General features: G+C 39.2%; 1 protein-coding gene across 1 annotated transcript in view; it reads left to right on the top strand.

Moving 5' to 3' along the window:
* Positions 1–24,500, top strand: part of LOC310648209 (uncharacterized protein) — a gene marked incomplete at its 5' end in the record, with an annotated part of 73,307 nt that overhangs the window by 8,478 nt on the left and 40,329 nt on the right. Inside the window, 14 exons of the mRNA XM_083375958.1 lie at positions 1,365–1,418; positions 1,559–1,603; positions 3,263–3,361; positions 3,604–3,648; positions 3,738–3,836; positions 6,197–6,250; positions 6,350–6,457; positions 7,080–7,133; positions 15,876–15,974; positions 18,536–18,601; positions 22,230–22,283; positions 23,044–23,097; positions 23,201–23,254; positions 23,704–23,757. Coding sequence (XP_083232084.1) covers positions 1,365–1,418; positions 1,559–1,603; positions 3,263–3,361; positions 3,604–3,648; positions 3,738–3,836; positions 6,197–6,250; positions 6,350–6,457; positions 7,080–7,133; positions 15,876–15,974; positions 18,536–18,601; positions 22,230–22,283; positions 23,044–23,097; positions 23,201–23,254; positions 23,704–23,757 — 939 coding nt within the window. The remainder of the gene's footprint in view (positions 1–1,364; positions 1,419–1,558; positions 1,604–3,262; positions 3,362–3,603; positions 3,649–3,737; positions 3,837–6,196; positions 6,251–6,349; positions 6,458–7,079; positions 7,134–15,875; positions 15,975–18,535; positions 18,602–22,229; positions 22,284–23,043; positions 23,098–23,200; positions 23,255–23,703; positions 23,758–24,500) is intronic.

Raw genomic sequence — 24,500 nt, 5'->3', positions numbered from 1 at the left:
CCTGGACAAGTAGTGAGTATATATTTTTATCATTCTTCAATCCATTGCTGTAAGAGATATAGGCTGTATATCAATGGACTAATTTAGATGGACAATGGATTTGTTTAAATTATACCATAAACCAAAGCAACTTATTTTACCATGGAGAAAGAGCAGTCTAATTGTATCACAGTACTTTGATACAATGCAAATTGAATGTCTGGGGCAAAATCTACAGGAAATTGCAAGCATTTCTGTGTGAAACCCCAGAAAAGTTGATGACCCATTGTAGCACTGTTGAGAGGAAGGAAGATTATCTTTACAGAGATGTACAGGAATTGTTACCTAAGCAAAACAATCTGAAACAGTTCAACGGGATAACATTCAGAAGTGACTCAGGCAGATGCCTTCTTAATTCACTGGGATATAAGAAGGAGGAGAGGGGTAGCATAATCAAATTTGCGAGATTCAAGGTACATCCAATCTCAGTGAAAGTAGTTTTATCCTTCATGTGAAGTTGATTTCCTTGTCTGTTCTACCTAGTGGGGTGACACCCAGACAGAGAAGACAGTAGTTGAATAGAAAGTATTATGAGAATTATGAGGCTACCTTATCTAAAGATGTCCAGTGTGGACTTCTTTTTGTACTCTGGCCAAAGAGTACCAAATAAGATAATCTACTTCCACACTACTGTTAAGAGAAGGCAAACCTGAAAGACAATGCAGAAGTCATTTCTGAATCCAACCTTAAATAAACCTCCTATATAAAGGAAAAACACTTGATATGAAGAATACAAGGGACTTTGTCAAGAAGGAAGAATGCTAAATTCATAATAGAACTGAGTATTAGTAGTACTTGAATAGGGCAAATTTTAATAAAGTCTACAGTGTCATTCCATTTGCTTTTAAATATATTTATAAGCAGATCCATACAAAAAGGAAAACATAGTGAGAAAAAAGGACCACATCATATATCTGGGAAAAGAGAAGTCTTAAAAGTTAGTGTTAGGTCCTAGTCATAAGACAGTGTAATTCCTATAGCTCTCTACAACCCCTATGGCTTCACAGTAAATGAGTGAACTTCTAAAACTTACTTAACACTTGACACTTTTAGAATAATATGGTAGATTGGTGTTTCTCAACCTTAGTAACTTTAAAATGAGTGGACTTAAACTCCTAGAATTCCTCAGCTAGCCATGCTGGCTGAGGAATTCTGGGAGTTGGAGTCCATGCATCTTAAAGTTGCTAAGGTTAAGAAACATGTTTTTGGAAGAGTATGATAAATGCTAAATATAATAAAAATTAATGGAAAGGATGAAGGCATAAGAATGAGATCCAGATCAAAGTATTTTTAACTGACTTTTTTCCCCTGTTTCTTCTAACTAGGGCCCACGTGGTCTTCCTGGTGAGAGAGGACGTCCAGGCCCTGCTGGCTCAGCTGTAAGCACATTCCTCTGGACTTTTAAATTGCTACATATTCATACAGTAGTATTTTATGCACTCAGTTCAAGTATCCTCTTTCACATCTTATGTGGTTTTGTAGGTAATTCAAATGCCCTTTCTCCTCTTTTGCTTTACAGGGTGCTCGTGGTAATGATGGTGCTGCTGGAGCTGCCGGTCCCTCAGTAAGTATCACTTTAATTTGCTTCTCCTAAGAAGTCTTCATATTGCATGACTGGAGATCCTTTTCTTAGAGAGGGGAGACCCTTTAATAGAAGATGGAGACTGTTCTGCTAAGCTTTCTGCCTTGAATGAGGATATTCCTTCTTTACTTCTCTATTACTTACTAATCAAGAGTTTGCCTTGAGTCTATTTTTCCTTTGCCTTATTTCAAAAGCCAAAGTTAATATAGATCTGGCAGCATTAAGAACTATTAATTTGGGACAGTATGGAAATGTTCTTAATTTCTTCTTTTTCATAGGGTCCCACTGGTCCAACTGGTCCTCCTGGATTCCCTGGTCCTGCTGGTCCTAAGGTGGTTGTTGTTGTTGTTGTTGTTTAAGATTTAATCTTCAGTTTGATTCACAGTCTGGGACTGGTAAAAACCTAATGGTTTAAGTCCTAACCAAGGACCTAACAGCTATTAAGGTAGCACCTAAGTACATAGGCAGTTCCGAGTAGGGTGTTTTTTTTTGCAAATTCAGGAGATTCAGGTCTAATAAGTTCAGGAATTCCATGTATCTAGGCAGCCCTTTGGGTATTGCTCCAAGGGCTCCTATTACTATTGATACAATCATTGATTTCTTCCTCCATAGTCGCTCAACTTCAATTTGCAAATTAATTTGTTGCACAGTCAGCCGGTTGTTCATACTGGATTTGGGATTTTTGTCTACCTATCTATTATTATTATTATTATTATTATTATTATTATTATTATTATTATTATTATTATTATCATCATCATCATCATCATCATCATCATCATCATCATCATCAAATTTATTTACTGCCCATCTCCTGGTTCAAGGCAACTTTGAGCAGCCTTGAAAGATGCCTGACAGCCTTAACATTGCAATGTATTTGTGTTATGAGAGTATTAAATTCCTTCAATTTGGCTGCTGATTTTTTTAGTTTTTCTCTTTATTTTTAAGAAAGAAATTAAGAAATAAAGTTGGGGGAGATGTCTGTCAGGTTTATTTAAAGATGAAGGCATCTATAGCTCTATCACTCCCATACCTTACTGTTTCTTAGCAAGTGGGCTACAAAGCATTCCTTGGAGGAAAGATGTATGGACAGAAATGATATGCCTGAACTTGAAAAAGTTCCTGCTTTAAGCTCCCTCCATTTTGCCTAGCTTTGCTGAAGCCTCTAGAGTTCCTTGTTTTAGAAATCAAGGGGGACACATTTGAAGTTAAACACAAGCCCAGGTTTAGATATAGAAAGGGGATTGCTAGCCCAAGAAAAGATAAGGCTTATCTTTTAAATAATCTTAAACTTTAAATATTAGTTGAATAATGTAAAATGAAAGCATAACTGAAAAGTAGCAACAATGTTCAACAATATAAGAATGAGGTTTTAAGCTTTACATAGAGTCCTCCATTACATAGAACAGCCCTTGAAAGTCTGAAATGTGTGTCTCAAGAGTAACACCTCAGATCCCTGATATCTTGATTGGGAGGACATGAAGTCTGATTAACTAGGATAGTGTTATAATACAACTGACTATGATATAAAATTGTCTTGGAAAGACTAAGCATGATGCAGTGGGATTGACTAGGGAGAAAGATGCCCATCAACCCTGGGAGGCCTGCAGTCTTAGGAATCTTCATTCTTTTCTTGCACAGGGTGAAACTGGTCCTCAAGGTGCTCGTGGTGGTGAAGGCCCACAAGGTGCTCGTGGTGAGCCTGGCCCAGCTGGTCCTGCTGGTGTGGCTGGCCCCACTGTAAGAATTACCTCTTTTTTCCATGCTTCTGATTCATTAAAAATGTTTAACTTTTAGCACTCTTAAAAGCGTGTACTGTATTCACTTATTTTTTGGACAGTATTTCAGTATTCTCAAGATTAATGGTGAATATTGAAGACAGTTTATTACATGGTGTCCCAGTGTAGGAGACAGAAGATGTGACTTATACATTCAATGAACTAATATAGTAATTATTTGGTTTTTTCCCCCCTCTGCTTTAGGGAAATCCTGGTTCTGATGGCCAACCTGGTGCCAAAGGTGCATCTGTAAGTATCTTCTCATCCCAAGAACTCTCTTTATTCTTGTCATTATCGTCATTTGCCACTTCTCTAAACCTCTCTGCTTTCTCTTCTAGGGTGCTCCTGGTATTGCTGGTGCTCCTGGCTTCCCTGGTGCTCGTGGAGCAGCTGGACCTCAGGGTCCCGCTGGTGCTCCTGGTCCCAAGGGTAATAGCGTAAGTGCCATCCAACTGCTTTTCACCTTTAACCTTATCAAATATCAACTGGTGTCACCTGAATATGTTGAATTATATATTGGTCAACAATGAGAATTGTGTGCATGACAGTCCAACCTTCCTAGAGGACACTAGGTTGGACCACATGAATTTCAGATGTCTCTGTTTTTAAGGATATTGTACAGACTAACATCTACATCTCTCAGGTAGCTATCCTGTGATAAATGGGTCGTAGAACAGCTTATTAGCGTAAATCCCAACTTCTTTAGCCACAAAAAGAGACAGAGAATCCATTCTACCATATCATTAATCAGGATATATTTTTTGAATGTTCTGTTATCATATCCTCTTCATCATGGGCTTAATATTGCAATATTTAAATTCATGTAACCAGTTATCCAAAAGTGAACTTTGAGGAGGACAGAAGGGAATATAGTTTCTAAATATTTTGCTGGAGAGAACAACAGCTTTCTTAATTTGGCACCAGATCACACCACTCTTTCAGCAAACATTGTTTTTTGACATTTTGAAATGTGCAGTATTTCAGAACGATCTGATCTGTTCACCAGATGAGATAGTTATAAAAATATGAAATATGATGGTATGGCAATGTGGGCTTTAAAGATAACCATTGCAAAATTATTGACCTTAGAAGCGCCCACAATTTCTGGGGGTAAGCTGTTCCACTGATTAATTGTCCTCACTGTCAGGAAGTTTCTCCTTAATTCTAGGTTGCTTCTCTCTTTGATCAGTTTCCAACCATTGTTTCTTGTTCTGCCCTCTGGTGCTTTGGTGAACAATGTGACCCCCTCTTCTTTGTGGCAGCCCCTCAAATACTGGAATACTGCTATCATGTCTCCCCTATTTCTTCTTTTCTTTAGACTAGCCAAACCCAAGTCCTGCAGCCATTCTTCGTATGTTTTTGTTCTGTACCAGCCTGCTACCGGCCTTGCAGAAAAGGCAACCCCTTTATAAACGGCAAGAGGCTGGAATACGTCTGCCAAATTTATTACAAAAACAAACAAAACACATACCAAGATACAGGAGCTTTGAAACACTATCGGAGCAGTTGCTTTCAGCAAACCAGCCCTCCCCAAACATTCCCTTTATAAAGAGTTCAGGGCGTGGCCTCTCTTTGCCTCCTTCTGAGAAGCCCCACAGCCTTCCTCTGCTTGCTCCTACTTGACTGCCTCCTGCGTCGGGCGTCCTTGAACAGGGTCAGCTGTGGGTCATCTTCATCCACACTGTCAGGCTCACATAGCTGGGTCTCCACCAGGTAGGAGGGGCCTGGCTGGGGGCTCTGCGGAGCCTCAAAGCCATCATCAGCAAGTTCTTCAACACCCCCCTCCTCCCCCTCATCTGAGTCATCCGACCCAACTGCCGAACCCACAGGCTGACCCTGAATCACAACAGTTTTAGTCTCCAGGCCTTTGATCATCTTAGTTGCTCTTCTCTGATTTTTTTCCAAACTCTCAACATCTTTTTTGTGATATGGTGACCAAAATTGGCAGCAGTATTCCAGGTGTGGTGTTACTAGGGTTTTATAAAGCGGTACTAATACCTTGCGTGATCTTGATTCTATGCCTCTGTTTATACAACCCAGGATTTTATTGGCTTTTTTGGCTGCTGCTGCACATTGCTGGCTCATGGTTAAGTGATCGTCTACTAGGACTCCAAGGTCCCTCTCACAGTTACTGTTTTTAAGCCAGGTCTTGCCCAATCTGTACTTGTACCTTTGATTTTTCCTGCCTAAATGTAAAACTTTGCTTTTCTCCACATTGAAACTCATTTTGTTGGATAGGGCCCATTGTTCATGTCTGTCAAGATCTTTTTGGATCCTGAGTTTGTCTTCTGGGGTGTTGACTACTCCTGCCAGTATGGTGTCATCTACAAATTTGATGAGTTCCTCTTCAATTCTCTCATCTAAGTCATTGATGAAGATATTGAAGAGTACTGGGCCTAAGATGGAACCTTGTGGTACCCCACTGAATACTTCTCTCTGTGTGGATATAGTACCATTGAGGACTACTCTTTGAGTATGGTTTGCCAGGCAGCTACAGATCCATCTGGTGGTGATGTTGTCTATTCCAGTTTTTTCTAGCTTAACAATCATAATCATATGCTTATATCAGCTGAAGCATGGTGGGAAGTATCTTCACAGATCCCTTTCTCCTAGTTCTGTTCCCTATTACCAATTATTTATAAACATTTTCCAGCTGGTTTCCCTATATTGTATGGTTAATAAATACTTAATATTGTCTTGTTCTCTTGCAAGATATAAAATAAGACAAATCCTCTGTTGAATGAGATATGAATGAGATATGTTACTGTATGTTTTTGTCTTTTCTTAATAACTTTAGGGTGAACCTGGTGCTCCTGGAAACAAAGGAGACACTGGAGCTAAAGGTGAACCCGTAAGTATTTCATGTAAATGCATTTGTAGTTTTATTTCTTCTATGATTTTAGTTTACCTTTCCCACAAACTTACCTCTATCCTTGACTTTATCTTCTAGGGTCCCGTTGGTGTGCAAGGCCCCCTTGGTCCACCTGGTGAGGCAGGCAAGAGAGGATCCCATGGTGAGCCAGGACCTGCTGGATTGCCTGGACCTGCTGGTGAACGTGTATGTAACAATGTTATTTGTTAAGCTTTGGGTACCAAGACAAATTTGGACGAACATGTGCAGAAAGGTGCATCTGTCTTACAGGTTCATAATATTGGTTGGGAAGATTTAACTAATTTTAATAAGTCAGAGGAATGTTCTCATGGGGAAAAGTTATCCATAATCCAAGGAGTATTGCAACATTTCAAAGGAAACTAAATTAAAGTAGGGTATTACTGTTTCCTCTGGTAATAGGCTGGGAGATATTAAGCTTTTTGTTCTACATGGCAATGGCTTTTTATAGCCTTTCCTTTATTTGAAAGACATATGTGCTAATTTAAGGCAACAGGCAAAATGACAAATGGGTGCTTTTGACTCTAATCAGGGAACTGAATTATAATTCCTGAGAGAAGGATATCATCCTGAATCTGAAGTTGGCATTTAGTTTATGATTCTACCTTTCAACTTTGTGTCCTTTCTAGCAGAATGCTGGTTATTAAAGTTGTTGCGACTGTCTTTTTCTAGTCACAGAAAAATAAATGACCCCATATTGCCATTTTGAGAGGACAGATCTCTTTGTAGGTTACTAGGTAGCAATAATGGGTATGTACTATTCACTTCTTTTCTTAATCCTGTGTCACAGGGTGCTCCTGGAAGCCGTGGTTTCCCTGGTGCTGATGGCATTGCTGGTCCCAAGGTGGGTTGTAGTCTCAGAGCTATTTTTTTTATGAGAGATGTAAAAATACCACCCCACCTCAAATAGGTATCTCAACTATTGACTGAGAAGCACTTGGGTTAATTGGTGGGAGATGTTTCTAGAGTCAGAACACTAAATGAACATTTTAAAATATGATACCTGCTAGAAATAGCTAAAGGTTCCCTTGATCTCTTATGGGCTGTCCAGATTTAATATATAAGACATGACACTAGATATCTTAGTGGTTGTATATTTTTCTATGTCTGGAGCTGACTTCTGATTATAAAAATACAACCTTTGCTTTTTTTTGCCCCACCCTTCCAAGTTGTATAGGCTAGCCAAAAGGAAACCACATCTAAAACAGTAATAATTTGTTTAGAAGTACCAATATATAGGTGAAACTCGAAAAATCAGATTTGTCATAATTGTGATGATTATGGCGTACAGCTCATGAAAACCCCAAATCCACAATCTCAGAAAATTAGAATATTGTGAAAAGGTGCAATATTCTAGGCTCAAAGTGTCCCACGCTAATCAGCTAATTAAGCCACAACTCCTGCAAAGGGTTCCTGAGCCTTTAAATGGTCTCTCAGTCTGGTTCAGTAGGAATCACAATCATGGGGAAGACTGCTGACCTGACAGTTGTGCAGAAAACCATCATTGACACCCTCCATAAGGAGGGAAAGCCTCAAAAGGTAATTGCAAAAGAAGTTGGATGTTCCCAAAGTCCTGTGTCAAAGCACATGTGGAAGGGAAAAGTGTGGAAGAAAAAGGTGCACAAGCAGCAGGGATGACCGCAGCCTGGAGAGGATTGTCAGGAAAAGGCCATTCAAAAGTGTTGGGGACTTTCACAAGGAGTGGACTGAGGCTGGAGTCAGTGCATCAAGAGCCACCACACACAGACGGATCCTGGACATGGGCTTCAAATGTCGTATTCCTCTTGTCAAGCCGCTCCTGAACAACAAACAATGTCAGAAGCGTCTTACCTGGGCTAAAGAAAAACAGACCTGGTCTGTTGCTCAGTGGTCTAAAGTCCTCTTTTCTGATGAGAGCAACTTTTGCATCTCATTTGGAAACCAAGGACCCAGAGTCTGGAGGAAGAATGGCGAGGCACAAACTGCAAGATGCTTGAAGTCCAGTGTGAAGTTTCCACAGTCTGTGTTGATTTGGGGAGCCATGTCATCTGCTGGTGTTGGTCCACTGTGCTTCATTAAGTCCAGGGTCAACGCAGACGTCTACCAGGAGATTTTGGAGCACTTCATGCTTCCTTCCGCAGACGAGCTTTATGGGGATGCTGACTTCATTTTCCAGCAGGACATGGCACCTGCCCACACTGCCAAAAGCACCAAAAGCTGGTTCAATGACCGTGGGATTACTGTGCTTGATTGGCCAGCAAACTTGCCTGACCTGAACCCCATAGAGAATCTATGGGGCATTGCCAAGAGAAAGATGAGAGACATGAGACCGAACAATGCAGAAGAGCTGAAGGCCTCTATTGAAGCATCCTGGTCTTCCATAACACCTCAGCAGTGGCACAGGCTGATAGCTTCCATGCCACGCTGCACTGAGGCAGTAATTGCTGCAAAAGGGGCCCAAACCAAGTACTGAGTACATATGCATGCTTATACTTTTCAGAGGTCCGATATTGTTCTATGTACACTCCTTGTTTTATTGATTGCATGTAATATTCTAATTTTCTGAGATTGTGGATTTGGGGTTTTTATGAGCTGTATGCCATAATCATCACAATTATGACAAATCACGGCTTGAACTATCTTGCTTTGCATGTAATGAGTCTATCTCATATATTAGTTTCCCCTTTTAAGTTGCATTACTGAAATAAATGAACTTTTGCACAATATTCTAATTTTTCTTTTTTTTATTGAAAAGTTTTACAGTACATTTTATTTATAACAAAACAAAACAAAACCCCTCCCAACCCCCTCCCCTCTTCCCAACCCTCCCCAACACCTCCCTCCCTCCCCCTCCCCCCTCCCCAACTTCCCAGAGCTAAATACAAGGTATAAAAGTAGAAACAATCATAATCTACCATATGCAAACAACAATAAACTATTAAATCTATCACACTTTAACTCTTAGAAAATGACTACAAGCAATATAAATATCACATCAATACTTATTCAAATGCTAAATGAAACTTTTTAGTCCCATATTTATTCTGGATATGATCAATCCATTTTTTCCACTCCACAATATATCTCTGTTGCTAATGGTCTTTCAAATACGCTGAGATCTTTGCCATTTCCGCCAGGTTGGAAACTTTTAAAGTCCATTCTTCTATAGTCGGCAGTTCTTCCTTCTTCCAATATTGCCCTACTAAAGGTCTTGCTGCCGTAATTAAATTCAACATCAACTTAGTGTCCACAACAGTAGTGTCAGTAATAATACCCAGTAAAAACAATTGCGGACAAAACTTTATCCTTTTCTTAAATATCTTCTGCATATTCCACCAAATTTTAATCCAAAATGCTTTAACCTTCTTACAGGTCCACCATATATGAAAATACGTTGCATCTTCACCACCACACCTCCAACATTTAGGCTGGCAGTTCGGATACATACTTGCTAATTTTTTAGGATCTAAATGCCACCTATAAAACATTTTATAAAAGTTCTCTCTTAAATTTTGAGCTTGCGTAAATTTTACATTTCTCACCCAAATCTTTTCCCAAGTATCCATTGTAATGACTTCTTGAAAATTCTGAGCCCACTTTATCATACAATCTTTAAGTTCTGTCTCTGAATCAATTTCTATCAGTGCAAGATATATCCGTTTAATATGTGCTTGACCTTGATTTCTAATTTGCTTTACGAAATTTTCATCAGTCATTGAAAAACCAATTTTCTGATCTTCTTTCCACCTGGCCTGTAATTGCCCATACTGAAACCAAGTTTGAACAATCTTTTCTTCTTGTAAGAAATTATACGGCTTCAAATGCCATACATTCCTTTCCAAACTTAAAATTTCCTTATATGTGGTCACATCATGTTTAAACCCAACACTTATATTTTCTATTGCGTGTTTCGGTATTGCCCATAAAGGTATCTTATAATTTAGCTTATGTCTATACTTTTTCCAAACTCGCAACAGAGCATGTCTTAAAATATGCACCTTGAACACATTGTCCACCTTCTTATCATACAATAGGTATGCATGCCAACCGAATAGCAAATCATGACCTTCAAGATTTAATAATCTCACTTGTGTTAGATTAATCCAATCACTTATCGCTGACAAAGCAGCAGCTTCATAATATAGTTTAAAATTAGGCATTTTAAGACCACCTCTCTCACGCGAATCCTGCATAATCTTAAATTTAACTCATGGCCTTTTCCCTGCCCAAACAAATTTATTAATACCCTTTTGCCATTCCTCCAAGTTTGAATCCTTTTTGAGAATAGGTATCATTTGGAATAAAAATAGAAATTTCGGTAAAACATTCATTTTCACTGCTGCAATTCTTCCCAATAGAGACAATTGTAGTTTTTTCAACTGTCCAATTCTTTTTGAACTTTTCCCCATAGCTTTTCATAATTATTTTTATATAGCTTTGCATTTGAGGGTGACAAATATACCGCCAAATATTTAACCCTTTTGACAATTTGAAATCCCGTTAACCCTTCTAAAGCAGCCTTTTGTGCTACTGTCATATTCTTAGACAACATTTTAGTTTTTTGTATGTTAACCTTGAATCCAGAAACTTTCCCATATTGCATTATTATCTCCATCAGTTCTACAACTGAATCTTCAGGCTGGGTCACCGTAACAACCAGATCGTCTGCAAACGCCCTCAATCTGTAATCCTGATCTCTTATTTGAATTCCCTTAATTTTTTCCGAATCCCGTATTTTAATCAGTAATATCTCCAATGTTAAAACAAATAATAAAGGTGACAACGGGCACCCCTGCCTTGTGCCCTTTTCAATGTTACATACTTCGGTCAAACTATTATTTACTATTATACGGGCTGTTTGCTTTTGATATAGTGCCCTAATTGGTTGTAAAAATTTATCCCCAAAATTCATTTTATCTAATACTTTCAACAAAAATTGCCAATCCAATTGATCAAAAGCTTTTTCAGCATCCAAAAAGATCAACGCTGCAGGGATCTGATTGTTTCTTTCCAAAAATTCCAACAAATCAACTATATGCCTCACGTTGTTCTTCATTTGTCTACCACTTATAAACCCAGTTTGATCACCATGAATTACTTGTTGCAGTACCCTCATTAATCTGTTAGCTAAAACCTTAGCAAATATCTTGTAGTCCGTATTCAAAAGTGATATTGGTCTATAATTTTTTGCTTGGGTGACATCCTGATCTTCCTTCGGTATCAAAGAAATAAAAGCAGTTTTCCAAGACGGAGGCACCCCTCCTCCCATTTGAATTGTCTGAAACAATTCCCTTAATGGCTTTACCATCTCTAACTGTAAATTTTTATAATACACAGCAGTCAACCCATCTGTCCCTGGCGCCTTGCCCACTTTCAATTGTTTGATTGCTGACAAAATTTCTTCCTCAGTTATCAATTGATTCATCTCTTCCTTTTGTTCTTGTGTAAGAACAGGAATATTAGCATTCATCAAATATACATCAATATCTACCTCACTAATCTTATCTCTAGCATATAACTTAGAGTAAAAATCAACAAAAATTTTCTTAATAAGACTCTGCTGATACACTACCTTACCCTTATGTTCTATTCTATCTATATTAGAAGCCCTTTGCTTCTTCCTTAACAAATAAGCTAACCATCTACCTGGTTTATTGGCATTGCAAAAAGTATTATGTCTAACATACTGTAGATTAGTTGCCACTTGATCAGCCATCAACTTGTCGAACTGTCCCCTTAATAAATTAATTGCCTCTTTAATCTTCACGTCCGATGGATTCAAAATTAAAGCCTTTTCTTTTTCCCTAATTTCATTCTCTAATTCCTTCCTCCTAAATTCCAAATTACGTCTATATTTGTTATTCAAATATATTAACACACCTCTCATGTAAGCTTTACTAGCATCCCAGACCATTTCAATAGAAGTACCCTTATGCATATTAATTTCAAAAAAATCCTTCATCTGTTTTTTACATTCATCCACATTTTCCTGATTTCTAAACAGATTCTCATTTAGACGCCAAGAGCGCCTATCTCTATTATCCTTGTCTATCTGTAGCCAGACTGGGCTATGATCAGACATGGTTCTTGGACAAATCTTAATCTTCTTAGTCCTAGAAAAGAAATCATTGGTAATTAGTATAAAGTCAATCCTAGAAAAAGATTGATGTCTATCGGAAAAAAAGTATAGTCCTTTTCTTGTAGATTTCTTTCTCTCCAAATATCTCGCAGTTCCAAATCATCCTTCATCTGAAAAAAGGATTTAGGCAGTTTAGCATGACTTGGGACACTTTTAAAAGAACCACTCTTGTCCATTTGTACATCCAAAACACCATTCCAGTCTCCCATAAAAATAAAAGATTTATAATCCAACTGAGTAATCTTGCTGTGTAGTAAACTATAAAAGTCTGCTTGTTGTTGATTAGGAGCATATAATCCAACCAAAAGTGTTTTCTTGCCTTCTATTAACAGTTCAATTATAACATATCTACCTTGTTTATCTGCTTCAATTAACTCCGCTGTCAAGGTATTCTTAACATAAACAACCACTCCATTTTTCTTGTCCATTGCAGAGGCAATAAAGTGTGTACCCAGTCTTGAATTTAATAAGTACTTTTGGTCCATAACTCTAATATGTGTTTCTTGTAAACAAATAACATCATTCTTAAATTGTTTTAAATATTGAAAAACTTTCTTTCTCTTCTGCGGTGAATTTAAACCATTAACATTCCAAGTTAGAAACTTTGTCGCCATCCTTCGCGACCCGAAGCTTTTGGAGCGCTTCTTCCAGGATCCCCTGTACTTTCTTAGGTCGCGCCCCTCCCACAGCTTCGCTATAGGTACGTTTTGGAAGTCCCATGACTTTCTGCTGGTCTTGATCTTGTTCTCGTCTCATTCGTCTCGAAGCAGCACGCGTCATCCTCTGGTCTCTAGCCTCTTCCGATGATACTGAAATTTGATCCACTCCTGTAGCTTTCTCATCTATCTGCGTTGTTCCTTCAGCACCTTGTAAGTTCTCACTGCATAATTGAGGCTCTCCGTCGCCATTCTTCTTTGTAGATTCCAAAAGTGGTATGGGGGTTGCTTTTAAAACATTACTGTAAAAATCACGTGCCTGCATCACTGTAGTAAGATGATGTCTCGTACCTTCATGCATCACCACCATACCCACTGGTATCTCCCATCTGAACTTAATATCACGTCGCCTTAATTCTTGTGCTAAAAAAGCAAACTCCTTCCTTCTCCTTAAGATTCTTGGAGGGATCTCTTTTAAAACCAAGACTTCTTGCTCAGCAATTGCAAATTTAGTATTGTAAGAGGCTTGAATGACCTCATTTCTAATTGCTCTCTTTGTAAAATAAACCACCACATCTCTGGATAATTTCCTTTGTCTTGCAATCCACGAATTAACACGAAAAATTTTGTCTATATCTTCCATAATTACATCTGCTGGTCGCCCCAGCACCCCTTCCAAAGCCTCAGAAACCATTTCCTTCAAATTTTCTTTAGGATCCTCTTTTAAGCCTCTGATTCTCACAGCAAACTCCATCTCGTGATACTGTATCACTATCAATTTTCTCCACCAAATTCTCAGTCTCTGACATTTTTGCGTCTAATCTGATATTATTTTGGCTAAGATCTTCCACTCTTTCGTCCAAACGCTCAATACATATAGCCATGCCTTGAAATGCAAGTAAGATGTCTGCCCTTATGTCTGTTAGCTTCTCATCCAGCTTTTCATCCATAACCTCAGCTAGTTTTTCTGTTAACTTCTCATCCAGCTTTTCATCCATAATCTCAGCTAATTGTTGCAATTGCTTTTCCATAGCCTCTTGCATCACATTCTGCAAATCTTTAACTGTAAGGGCTGGTGCAGGTGCGGGTGCAGGGGGCAATAAAGCTTGCAACGAAGACTGCTGCACCGGAGAAACCCCCGCGCTTCTAAGAACTTTAGAAGATTTAGCCGCCATTTTCACCCACTATTGCCTGCTACGCACTTTTACTTTCAAACTCCGCAAAGTCCATTGAGTTAAAGATCATAAATCCACTTTCACCTGAGTCTCCTGTATCGCTCTGCCTGCATCCAAGTTCTCCAAAGTTCTCTCTTGCTGGCAGGGATGGTTGCAGACGCCCTGTTCTGCTCCAAAAAGCCCGGAGCAGAAGCGCCTCGCAGTCCGGAGCAAACCCAGGCTTCGGGGGGGCTCAATCCTTCAGCCACCAAAACTTTAAGTTCTTGCGGCCCCGGAGAGCTCTACCCCTACCTGGGCGCTCACCCCCTCCTCTTCTCCTGAGGAGGGGGCTTCTGAGCCACCGAAACAGCTGATCGGCGCTGTTTTCGGCAGCTCTACGGAGCCGCGGGGCTGACAGCCTGAGAATGGCTGCCTCCGGCGACGCCTTGCCACCCGGAATATTCTAATTTTTCGAGTTTCACCTGTATAGGTATCCACATTTGTGGCTGCAAATTGCTCAAGATCATGTTCAATGAGTTTGTGTCATACTGAAACTCAGATATCCAGGGTTCTTATTACCTAGGAAACAGGGAAAAAAATGAAGGTCTTCCTTGCCACATCCTTTTTATAACCCTAACCCTTCAACGTTGTCTGAAGCAGTTGAATAGTACTGTGAGGATTTATAGGAGCTAAGAGGGATGGCTAGTTTTTTGTCAAATATACAGGGAGGGCCACCTATCTTATAAAAAAGTGACTCTTGGTAGCATGGAACAAGATGGCAAAAAGTTAATAAATAAAAGACAATTATTTTTTAAAAATGTTTAGAATAAAAACCATGAGGCTAAGAGAGAACAGCAGATGTTAATAACAATGGAGCCACTTTAGTATCTCAACCATCCCCTTAGGCCTCCAGACCTGATGACCTAACCAGGTTTTGAGGCAATTCAGTAGGGATGAGGCCAACCTCACTTAACTAAAAGTAGGAAAGTTTATTCATATGAATGGTATTAGAGCCTGTTTTGCAAACCTCTAGGGTCCTTATTCTTAGTGGGACTGCTAACACCTGCTATCACACCTAGTTCTTGTCTAATAGTCCTGGGTACTCTGCTATCACTCCTGGGTGCCAAAGAATAATGTAAATAAGATCCCTGCTTTCCCATACGTTTTGCTTCACTGAAATCTCCAGAGACTTTCTTGTGCTTTTTTGTAATAATCATATCTTGCCTGGAAGGCAGTTTCAATGTCTCTTTTCATTTCTTTCATGCTTTCTCCTCCCTGTCCATATTGCTTTCTTCTGTCTCATGTTTTGTCCCTTCCTCACATTAGAATTCTCCAAGTACACATCAGGTAGAGAATTTCAAACTTATGCATGTTAGTTTGCCTAAACTACAGGCTGTATTACAATTCTTGCTCAGGTTGTGCTTTGGACTTTTGATAGAGTCTTGAGGTTTGCTTTGCCTCAGATCTTGTTTTCATGAACATGTATAATATCTGCAGCTGAAGCCATCCATTGCTGCACCAGGCATATCCTTTCCTTCTTACATACACTTTTCATAGTCCTAATATCACACAGAGGCCTCTTAAACTGGGGAGAAATGAAAGAAAGCTAGGATTTACCTGCTCTTTGTAGCTTTTCTTGATGCCTTTCCTTCTTCCAGGGACCTCCTGGTGAACGTGGAGCTCCTGGCCCTGCTGGACATAAAGGATCTCCTGGTGAAGCTGGACGCCCTGGTGAGCCTGGTCTTCCTGGAGCCAAGGTAAGCAAATGGCAAGCTTACCATGGGAGATATTCACATACTGCCCCATGGGCTCCTAGACAGTGGGGAATGGGGCACATTCTACCACCCCTGTCCACCCCTGTGCAGCATTTAGGCCCTACAGTAGTGAAGCACATTGATATATCACCTAGTTTCTTCTTTATTATATGAAACACTGTCATAAACAGTAATTTGGGATTTTACCATATGCAAAGTAATCCACTTTCCCCAATTAAGTGAATTAGTAGCAAGGTTATTTTTAACTATCTTATTTCACTCATAGGATAATGAAGCAGAGAAATAAATAGGACTAGGTTAAAAGGAATTAAGCTCCTTGCAGTGGTTTTATTGTTCTATTTTAGTTACATTTCTGGGCATATGTGAATTACTGTAGAGCAAATATTTTTACTCATGAAAAGGCAATGCTAATCCAGAAAACCTTGGCTCCTTTTGGATTGGTGTTTGGTGTAATCATATAACATGATCTGATTGACCGTTTAGCATTATGATATGAATGCATTTTCCAGGTGAGACTTTGTTGGTTGGAAAAAAGAAAAAAGGAAAATCAAGACCCTAAATCAGGGGTGTCAAACTGCTGGCCCACGGGCCAGTTGCATCATGAGGAGGCCGCGCCCACCCCAGCTCCGGCAATGTGAAAAAAGTTGTGACACATCGCAACATGCCATGTGACGCAGTGATTTTGACAGCCGTGCCCTAAATAATCAGCAATGAAACAGAACTGAAAGGACACTGTGAATGACACACACACACACACACACACACACACACAAATCATCCTTTTTCACAACCCCATTTTTTCCCAGGAGTGATAAACTTTAATGTAGAAAAGATTATGAAGTCAAATATACCAGCTGCAATCTGAATTTAGGATTTAGAAATCAAGTTGCTCTACCAATGGTTTAGCTCTTAGATTCTGTTATGGTGAATAAATTGCTTCCTAGCTCTCACTTCAAGACAAAACTGTCACTGTAAACTCACTCTATTGCATGTTGTCCCTATTTCATTGGGAAATATTTTAAGATATTACCATTATCATCATCCTCTTAGGATACCCTAATCCTAATCAAATCAATCCATGTATTAATCCATTCAAACTAACATAAAACCTCAAAGCAACAATGAATTAATACTAAAAATACAGGTAGTCCTCGACTTACAACCACAATTGAGCCCAAAATTTCTGTTGTTAAGTGAAATGTTTGTTAAGTGAGTTTTGCCCCATTTTACGACCTTTCTTGTCACAGTTGTTAAGTGAATCACTGCAGTTAATAAGCTAGTAACCCAGTTGTTAAATGAATTTGGCTTCCCCATTGACTTTGCTTGTCAGAAGGTCGCAAAAAGGTGATCACATGTCCTTGGGACAGAGCAACGGTCATAAATATGAACCAGTTGCCAAGCATCTGAATTTTGATCACATGATCATGGGGATGCTGCAAAGGTGGTGACTGCAAAAAATGGTCATAAGGCACTTTTTTCAGTGCTATTGTAACTTTGAATGGTCACTAAACAAACTGTTGTAAGTCAAGGACTACCTGTACTTCCTGGTGACTGACCCTGATTGGATCCTGCAACATTATCCTGGGACACATATTTGCCTTCATTTGTGAAAAATACTAAGATAAACCAATGATGCTTTTCCATTTGGTGTTTTTTAAAATGACTCTTCCATCCTCTGATCAAAACATTACTCATTTGGATGACCATGGATTAAACTTATTGATCATTCAAAAAGCCTGCACAATTTAAGGTGATTGGAAGGAAGTGAGAGACAAACATAGTCAAAACACAATTGAACACAAAAGCTGCAGAAGAAACCCTTAAAGTGCAGGGCATATTTGTTTCACAAAAGAAATGCCCAGTCAGGGATTCTTACAAAATACAGCTTATATATAAAAGTTTGCGTGTTTTAAAACAGAAAACTAGGATTTAAAAGTTTTTAACAGGTACTTTTATTGCCTTAAAGCATACGAAGTCTAGTCTAACTTGTGCAATTTAAGAGTTATAGCCCACTATCTTTGTGACATTATAGAAGCTTCTATAGCATAAAAATGAGACTGTGTAATGTAGAGGCAAGGATAACATAGTCATAGTTTCCCCATCTATCAGGCCCAAACCCCTGAAATGACATATGGTAATTCTTCCAAGCTGAATTTTTTTTTGTTTCACTCCTATAGACAAAAACTTACCAAACTGAAGACACTACTATCTGCTTTTATAATATACTTTGTGAACTATTATGGAGGACCTGTCTTCACTCTCTTTGTCACACACATGATATATGGGCTGATTTAACTGTTACTCTTCTGGAATGCAGCCTCTCCCACCTCCTCATTACATCCCATCACACCATCTTTCCCAATTCACAAATATTCTTCCTTTTTTTTTCTTTTCTAGGGTCTGACTGGTAGCCCTGGTAGTCCTGGTCCTGATGGCAAGACTGGACCTGCTGTAAGTGTTGAGAGAGCTTACTGGGATTGCTCCTACATTTTGCAAAATAAAACCCATTTTTTAATGGGCTTATTGTTTCCTTTTCTTTGTAGGGCCCTGCTGGTCAAGATGGTCGCCCTGGAGCTGCAGGTCCACCTGGTGCAAGAGGTCAAGCTGGTGTGATGGGATTCCCTGGACCTAAAGGCTCTGCTGTAAGTAGAACTTCATATTTGCTTCCTGAATCACATGCTTTATGGGTGAAATAAAAGGATGACATCTACTTTTCTCCCTCAAATGACCAGCCTAGTTAGCACTCAACCCATGAAAAAGCAATGACACCAGAACCACAGCTTTCAATACTTCAAGGAGCAACTTTCAAAAAAGACTACCTACTGTACAGTGCTACTTCTGAAATAAGGACAGCTGATGGCTATATTATATCTCCCTCTATTTGTCCTTCTGACTTATTTCCTGGTTCATGTCACTGAGATTATTTTCCAGTAAAATATTTATTTACCATAAAAGTAAATTTCATTTCAGAACTGGTTGCACAAATAATCCACATGTATATGCTATATTGACAATTAATCACAATAGAGTTGGAAGGGACCTTGGAGGTCTTCTAGTCCAACCCCCTGCTCAAGCAGGAGACCCTATACCATTTCAGATAGGCGGCTGTCAAGTCTTTTCTTAAAAACCTCCAGTGATGAAGCCCCTACAACTTCTGAAGGCAAGCTGTTCCAATGGTTAATTGTCCTCACTTTTAGGAAGTTGCTCCTTAATTCCAGATTGCTTCTCTCCTTGGTTAGTTTCCATCCATTGTTACTTGTCTTGCCTTCTGGTGCTTTAGAAAATAAGTTGACCCCCTCTTCTTTGTGGCAGCCCCTCAGATACTGGAATACTGCTATCATGTCACGCCTAGTCCTTCTTTTCTCTAGACTGGCCATAGCCAATTCCTGCAACCGTTCTTCATATGTTTTTGTCTCCAAGCCCTTAATCGTATTGCTCTTCTTTGCACTTTTTCCAAAGTCTCAACATCTTTTTTGTAATGTGGTAACTAAAACTGGATGTAGTATTCCAGGTGTGGTCTAAGGATTTATAAAGCGGTACTAATACTTCACATGATTTTGATTCTATGCCTCTGTTTATACAACCAAGGATTGTATTAGCTTTTTTGGCTAGTCACACACTGCTGGCTCATGTTTAAGTGATTGTCCACTAGGACTCCAAGGTCCCTCTCACAGTTACTGTTTTTGAGCCAGGTTTCACCTAATCTGTATTTGTACCTTTGGTTTTTCCTGCCTAGGTGTAAAACCTTGCTTTTCTCCACATTAAATTTCATGTTGTTGGATAGGGCCCATTTTTTAAGTCTGTCAAGATCTTTTTTGATCCTGAGCTTGTCTTCTGGGGTGTTGGCTATTCCTGCCAACTTAGTGTTATCTGCAAATTTGATGAGTTCCCCTTCTATTCCCTCATCTAAGTCATTTATGAAGATATTGAAGAGTCCTGGACCTAAGACAGAACCTTGTGGTACCCCACTGCTTACTTCCTGCCATGTACATGTAGATACATGTACATGTGCCATGTACATGTAGTACCATTAAGGACTACTCATTGAGTACTGTTTCAGACACTATTGAGCCAGTTTACCACTATTAACTACATGTCATCAAATCATTCTCATCTGTTAGTGAACATATAGATAGATTTTCTCTGTGATTGTCAGATCTTCCTGTCATTATCAGAACCCACTAGTTAATCAATTTTCTGAGAGGCCTTCATGATTGTTTTAATGATTACAACTCTATATTCAGTAACAAACTATTTGAAGTATAAATAGATCTATTGAGAGAAGCACTAACTGCACTTGAATACACATGAAATAGATTATTTCAAGATCTATTTGGCTTCAGTTCATTGTAAATATCACTCTAGACCAGGGGTGTCAAACTGCCAGCCTGTGGGCCGGTTGCATCATGTGGAGGCCGCACCCACCCCAGCTCCAGCAATGCGAAAAAAGTCACGATGCATCACGATACGCCGTGACACGTCATGTGACACAGCAAGTTTGACACCCATGGTCTAGACTGTGAATTGAAGAGAGGAAGTTGTTGATAAAACAGGTTGTTTTTCCAAATGAAAATGGAATACTAGTGATATTGAAGAATTTCTAAATAATAAAAAATACTTTTTGAGTCAGCCCTCTTAGGTAATCTAGATAAGAAGCACACCCAGGAGTACCAGTTCTATCTTTATTGTAAAGTTACTGTCATGGTTCCGACTAATGAGACAGATCAAAGAACATTCCAGCATTGTTTATTCTAAAAAGTCTATAATAATGAGAACGAAGCATTGGCACTCATGGAAGGATGCCAGAATCTGAATTCTCCTCCCCTGAACACATCCTATCATACACAATTCCCTCCCTTAATTGCATGTCATAAATCACATTCTCCAATTAGCTTAACATGCCAAGTTTCACTTCCTTTCTGTAGCCGGGTTAGCATTCTGATCCCCCTCGCCCCCAGCTTCATGGATTCAAAGCAAAACAGTTTAAAGGAAAAGACTGCCTCTTATATTGTCAGAGCAAAACATCCAATGTTTGCAGCATTGACAGTTACATTAACAGAATCACCCATTCCTTCTGTGAACTCAGTTGCCTCTTATCTGACCATTGCCAAGGCTGGGACTCTTTCTCTTGTATCCCAAGGTCATTCCTACATAATAGTTTGCTTGTGTAAAAGAAAGTTGCCTTTCAGAAGCCCAGTATGGGAAGGGAATATATGTTTCTGTACAGAATAATCTTTGACCCAAGGCAGAAGTGCAGGTATTGAGATTTCTCCATGATCCAAACACTGGGATAAGATAGAAAACTAAAACAGTTTTATTAAAAATCAAGCTTTCATTGGCTAACTACCAACGTCATCAGGATGAAATCATCGGAGTGGGGAGACTGCATTTATATCATCAGTGTTTCTGCACTCCACTCATAGAGTGCATCACCGCTCTGTTTGTTTCAACCGGCCATATTCTTTCGAGTCGACTCGTATTCATTCCTATAGAGTGTGATTTTCTCTGAGTGTCAGTTCTATTAGCCTCAACAAACAGACCAGTGATGCGCTCCATGAGTGGAGCGCAGAGACACCAACAGTATAAACGCGATCCCCCCACCCCAGCATTTCCATCCTGACGACGTTGGCAGTTAGACAACGAAAGCTTGATCTTTTAACAATAAAAACTGTTTTAGTTTTTCCTATTTCATCTCAGTGTTCACTTAGTTTGTTAATTTTAATATGCCTGGGATTCGCATTTTTAATCTTATCAAGGAATATATACATACATACATACATACATACATACATACATACATACATACATATATATATATATGTGTGTGTGTGTGTGTGTGTGTGTGTGTGTGTATATATATACATATACATATACATATATGTGTGTGTGTGTGTGTGTGTGTGTGTGTGTGTATGTTTTAAATGTTTGTTAAGCATTCAGAATACACTTGCTTAGTCCTAGACATGGGACAAATCTTATTTCCTGTTTCAGCCTAGCCCAAGGCCATGTACAGGCAGTAGCCACAGCAGTGGCAGCTCATATTTGTGTAAATTTTTGGGGGGGCTTGCTAACAAAGAATATCGGTCTCCCTTTATTCTTTGTTAGCAAGCCAAAAAAATCCAAATATCCTAGATCTGCCCTAGCATGGAGACATATTGAAGAGTGAAATGAAAGTCATTGATTTTTCTCCCTGAAATAACTCCCAGCCTCTATCCATTTTTTCCCATCCTCTTCTAGGGTGAACCTGGCAAACTTGGTGAGAGAGGTGCTCCTGGACCCACTGGGGCTGTTGTAAGTATTTTGTTCCTCATCCTCTATCCAGATCTACTTCAGTGATCTGGATGGACATATGTACAAGGATTTGTTTACATAATTGCTAGCAATAAATAGCTGCCCAGAGTTATTTTATATAACATGGACGGCCATACACATCTTTTAAATAAATATACATATATACATGCATACATATACATACACACATACATAAATGTTTCCTTTGGGATCATTACAGCAAGCTGTGTGAGCTGCTACTTTTACCCTATCTCAATGAACTAGAGTTTATATATGTGTGCTAAGCATTTTATAGTCAAAGTCCTGTTTTAGGGTGTTTTGGATCTACATAATGGAGAAAGAGGCAATGAATGAAGCCATGTAGTCAAATAAATAGTACTGGAAAAGCAGACAACAGGTGACCAAGAGAGTATATATAGTGCTCTCTCTTTCTACATTTGCGCACAACAATGATGTGGGATAGGTTAGGCTTAGTGAAAGGGACTGGCTCAAAGTCATCTAGTAGGCTTTGTGACTGAGTGTGGGTTAACGCTGGGACTCCCCCATGCCAGTCCATCACCTTCACTACTATATCCACAATACCCCAAATGAGATGGTATTGCATGCAATGATAAGTGGCAGGAATATTTTAGGAGGGTAAATTATCTGATCATGTGGTAAGTGGGAAGGTTTTCAATCAACCCATTTCTTATGCAAGATTTATTTTAAAAACATTGAGCTCTGCTTGTTTTAATGCTTATTCCTCCTTGGTTTCTCCCAGGGTGCTCCTGGCAAAGATGGTGATGCTGGTGCTCAAGGTCCTCCAGGCCCAGCTGTAAGTAGGAACTTCTTCCTGATTTCTCCTTCTACAATATTATGAATGTTTATCTCTTTTTGAATTCTATCAAGGCTTGAACTTTCCTACCTTTCTATTACAGGGTCCTGCTGGAGAAAGAGGTGAACAAGGTCCATCTGGTGCTCCTGGCTTTCAGGTGAGCAGTTACTTCAAAAAACAAATGTGTATATTCTCTCTACAACAAAATACCAAATTTGGAATGGCAGACACTAGTTAAAGATTTAATACAATTGTTTTTGTTTCTTTTCGATGTTCAAATGATGTAGGTTTATTTAATCATTTTGTGACAAGGAGCTGAAAGGTGTGGAAGGAGAACTGAACTAAAATAGTCAAAAAATATATCCCTCCCCCTTTCAAATCATGAGGTCTATAAGAAAACTGAAACAGTGTTTTCAGATGGCTGGAGAATTCTGGGAGTTGAAATCAACAGGTCTTAAAGATGCCAAGTTGGAAAAACACTGCTGTAAAATATAAGCATGTAGAATTCATGCGGTGCTAGCAAGACTAACAAGCTGTATTTGATTGCCAAGCTTATCCAATTCTATCAAAGCTAATATTTTCTTCACTTCTGACTTCTGTTTTTAGGGTCTTCCTGGCTCCACTGGTGCCCCTGGTGAGGCTGGAAAGCCTGGTGAACAAGTATGTAATGTGTTCCTTTGTGCAGAAGTATAAAGAAGGAATTATGGGGTCTGTACATACTTTAAAGCAGGGAGAAACTAAATTAGGACCCTTGAGTTGCAGGACTCCATTTAGAAAAGGCTACTTTGGAGTCTGAATTCAGCACAAATATTCTCCAGAATAACCGTACTTTAGATAATGGCTACCATTTTCCCCACTGGGGCTTTTTTGTATTTCTTTTTCAAATGGATGCATGCATCATCCAATAATTGAAAAGCATCTACTGACATATGGAAAATCAGGCCTCTTCAGCATGTTTCTGCTTTAGAATTTCCAATTCCTACAGTCTTTTAGTAGTTGTAGAGAATTTTAGTAGGTGGAGGTTTACCCAGTGGTGGGATTCAGCTGGTTTGCACCAGTTCGGCAGAACAGGTAGCTAATTTTTTGTTGCCCAGGCCCAGAATGGATTTCCGGAAGTGGCATCCACACAGTGTGTGAGGTGATCTCACGATGAACCATTAAAGGAGCTTCCAAGCGAAGGCATCACGCAGAGATGCAATCATATTAGCTTTATTCAATGATAGATCAAAGAGAAAGAAATACTTGGCATGAAAGCATTCATGCCTGCATGTGAGAGAGAAATAAAATAAAACAAGCTAGCATTGCATAACTAAAACAGGAGAAGGACTGAGAGCTAGGAGTAGAGGTAGAAGTTAGAAACTAGAAACTAGAACAAAGAGCAGCCCCTCGTGCAGAGGTATTTA

The sequence above is a fragment of the Vipera ursinii genome (assembly GCF_947247035.1).
Source record: "Vipera ursinii genome assembly, chromosome: W".
Taxonomy (NCBI): Eukaryota; Metazoa; Chordata; class Lepidosauria; order Squamata; family Viperidae; genus Vipera; species Vipera ursinii.
This window is presented reverse-complemented; position numbering and strand designations above follow the sequence as displayed.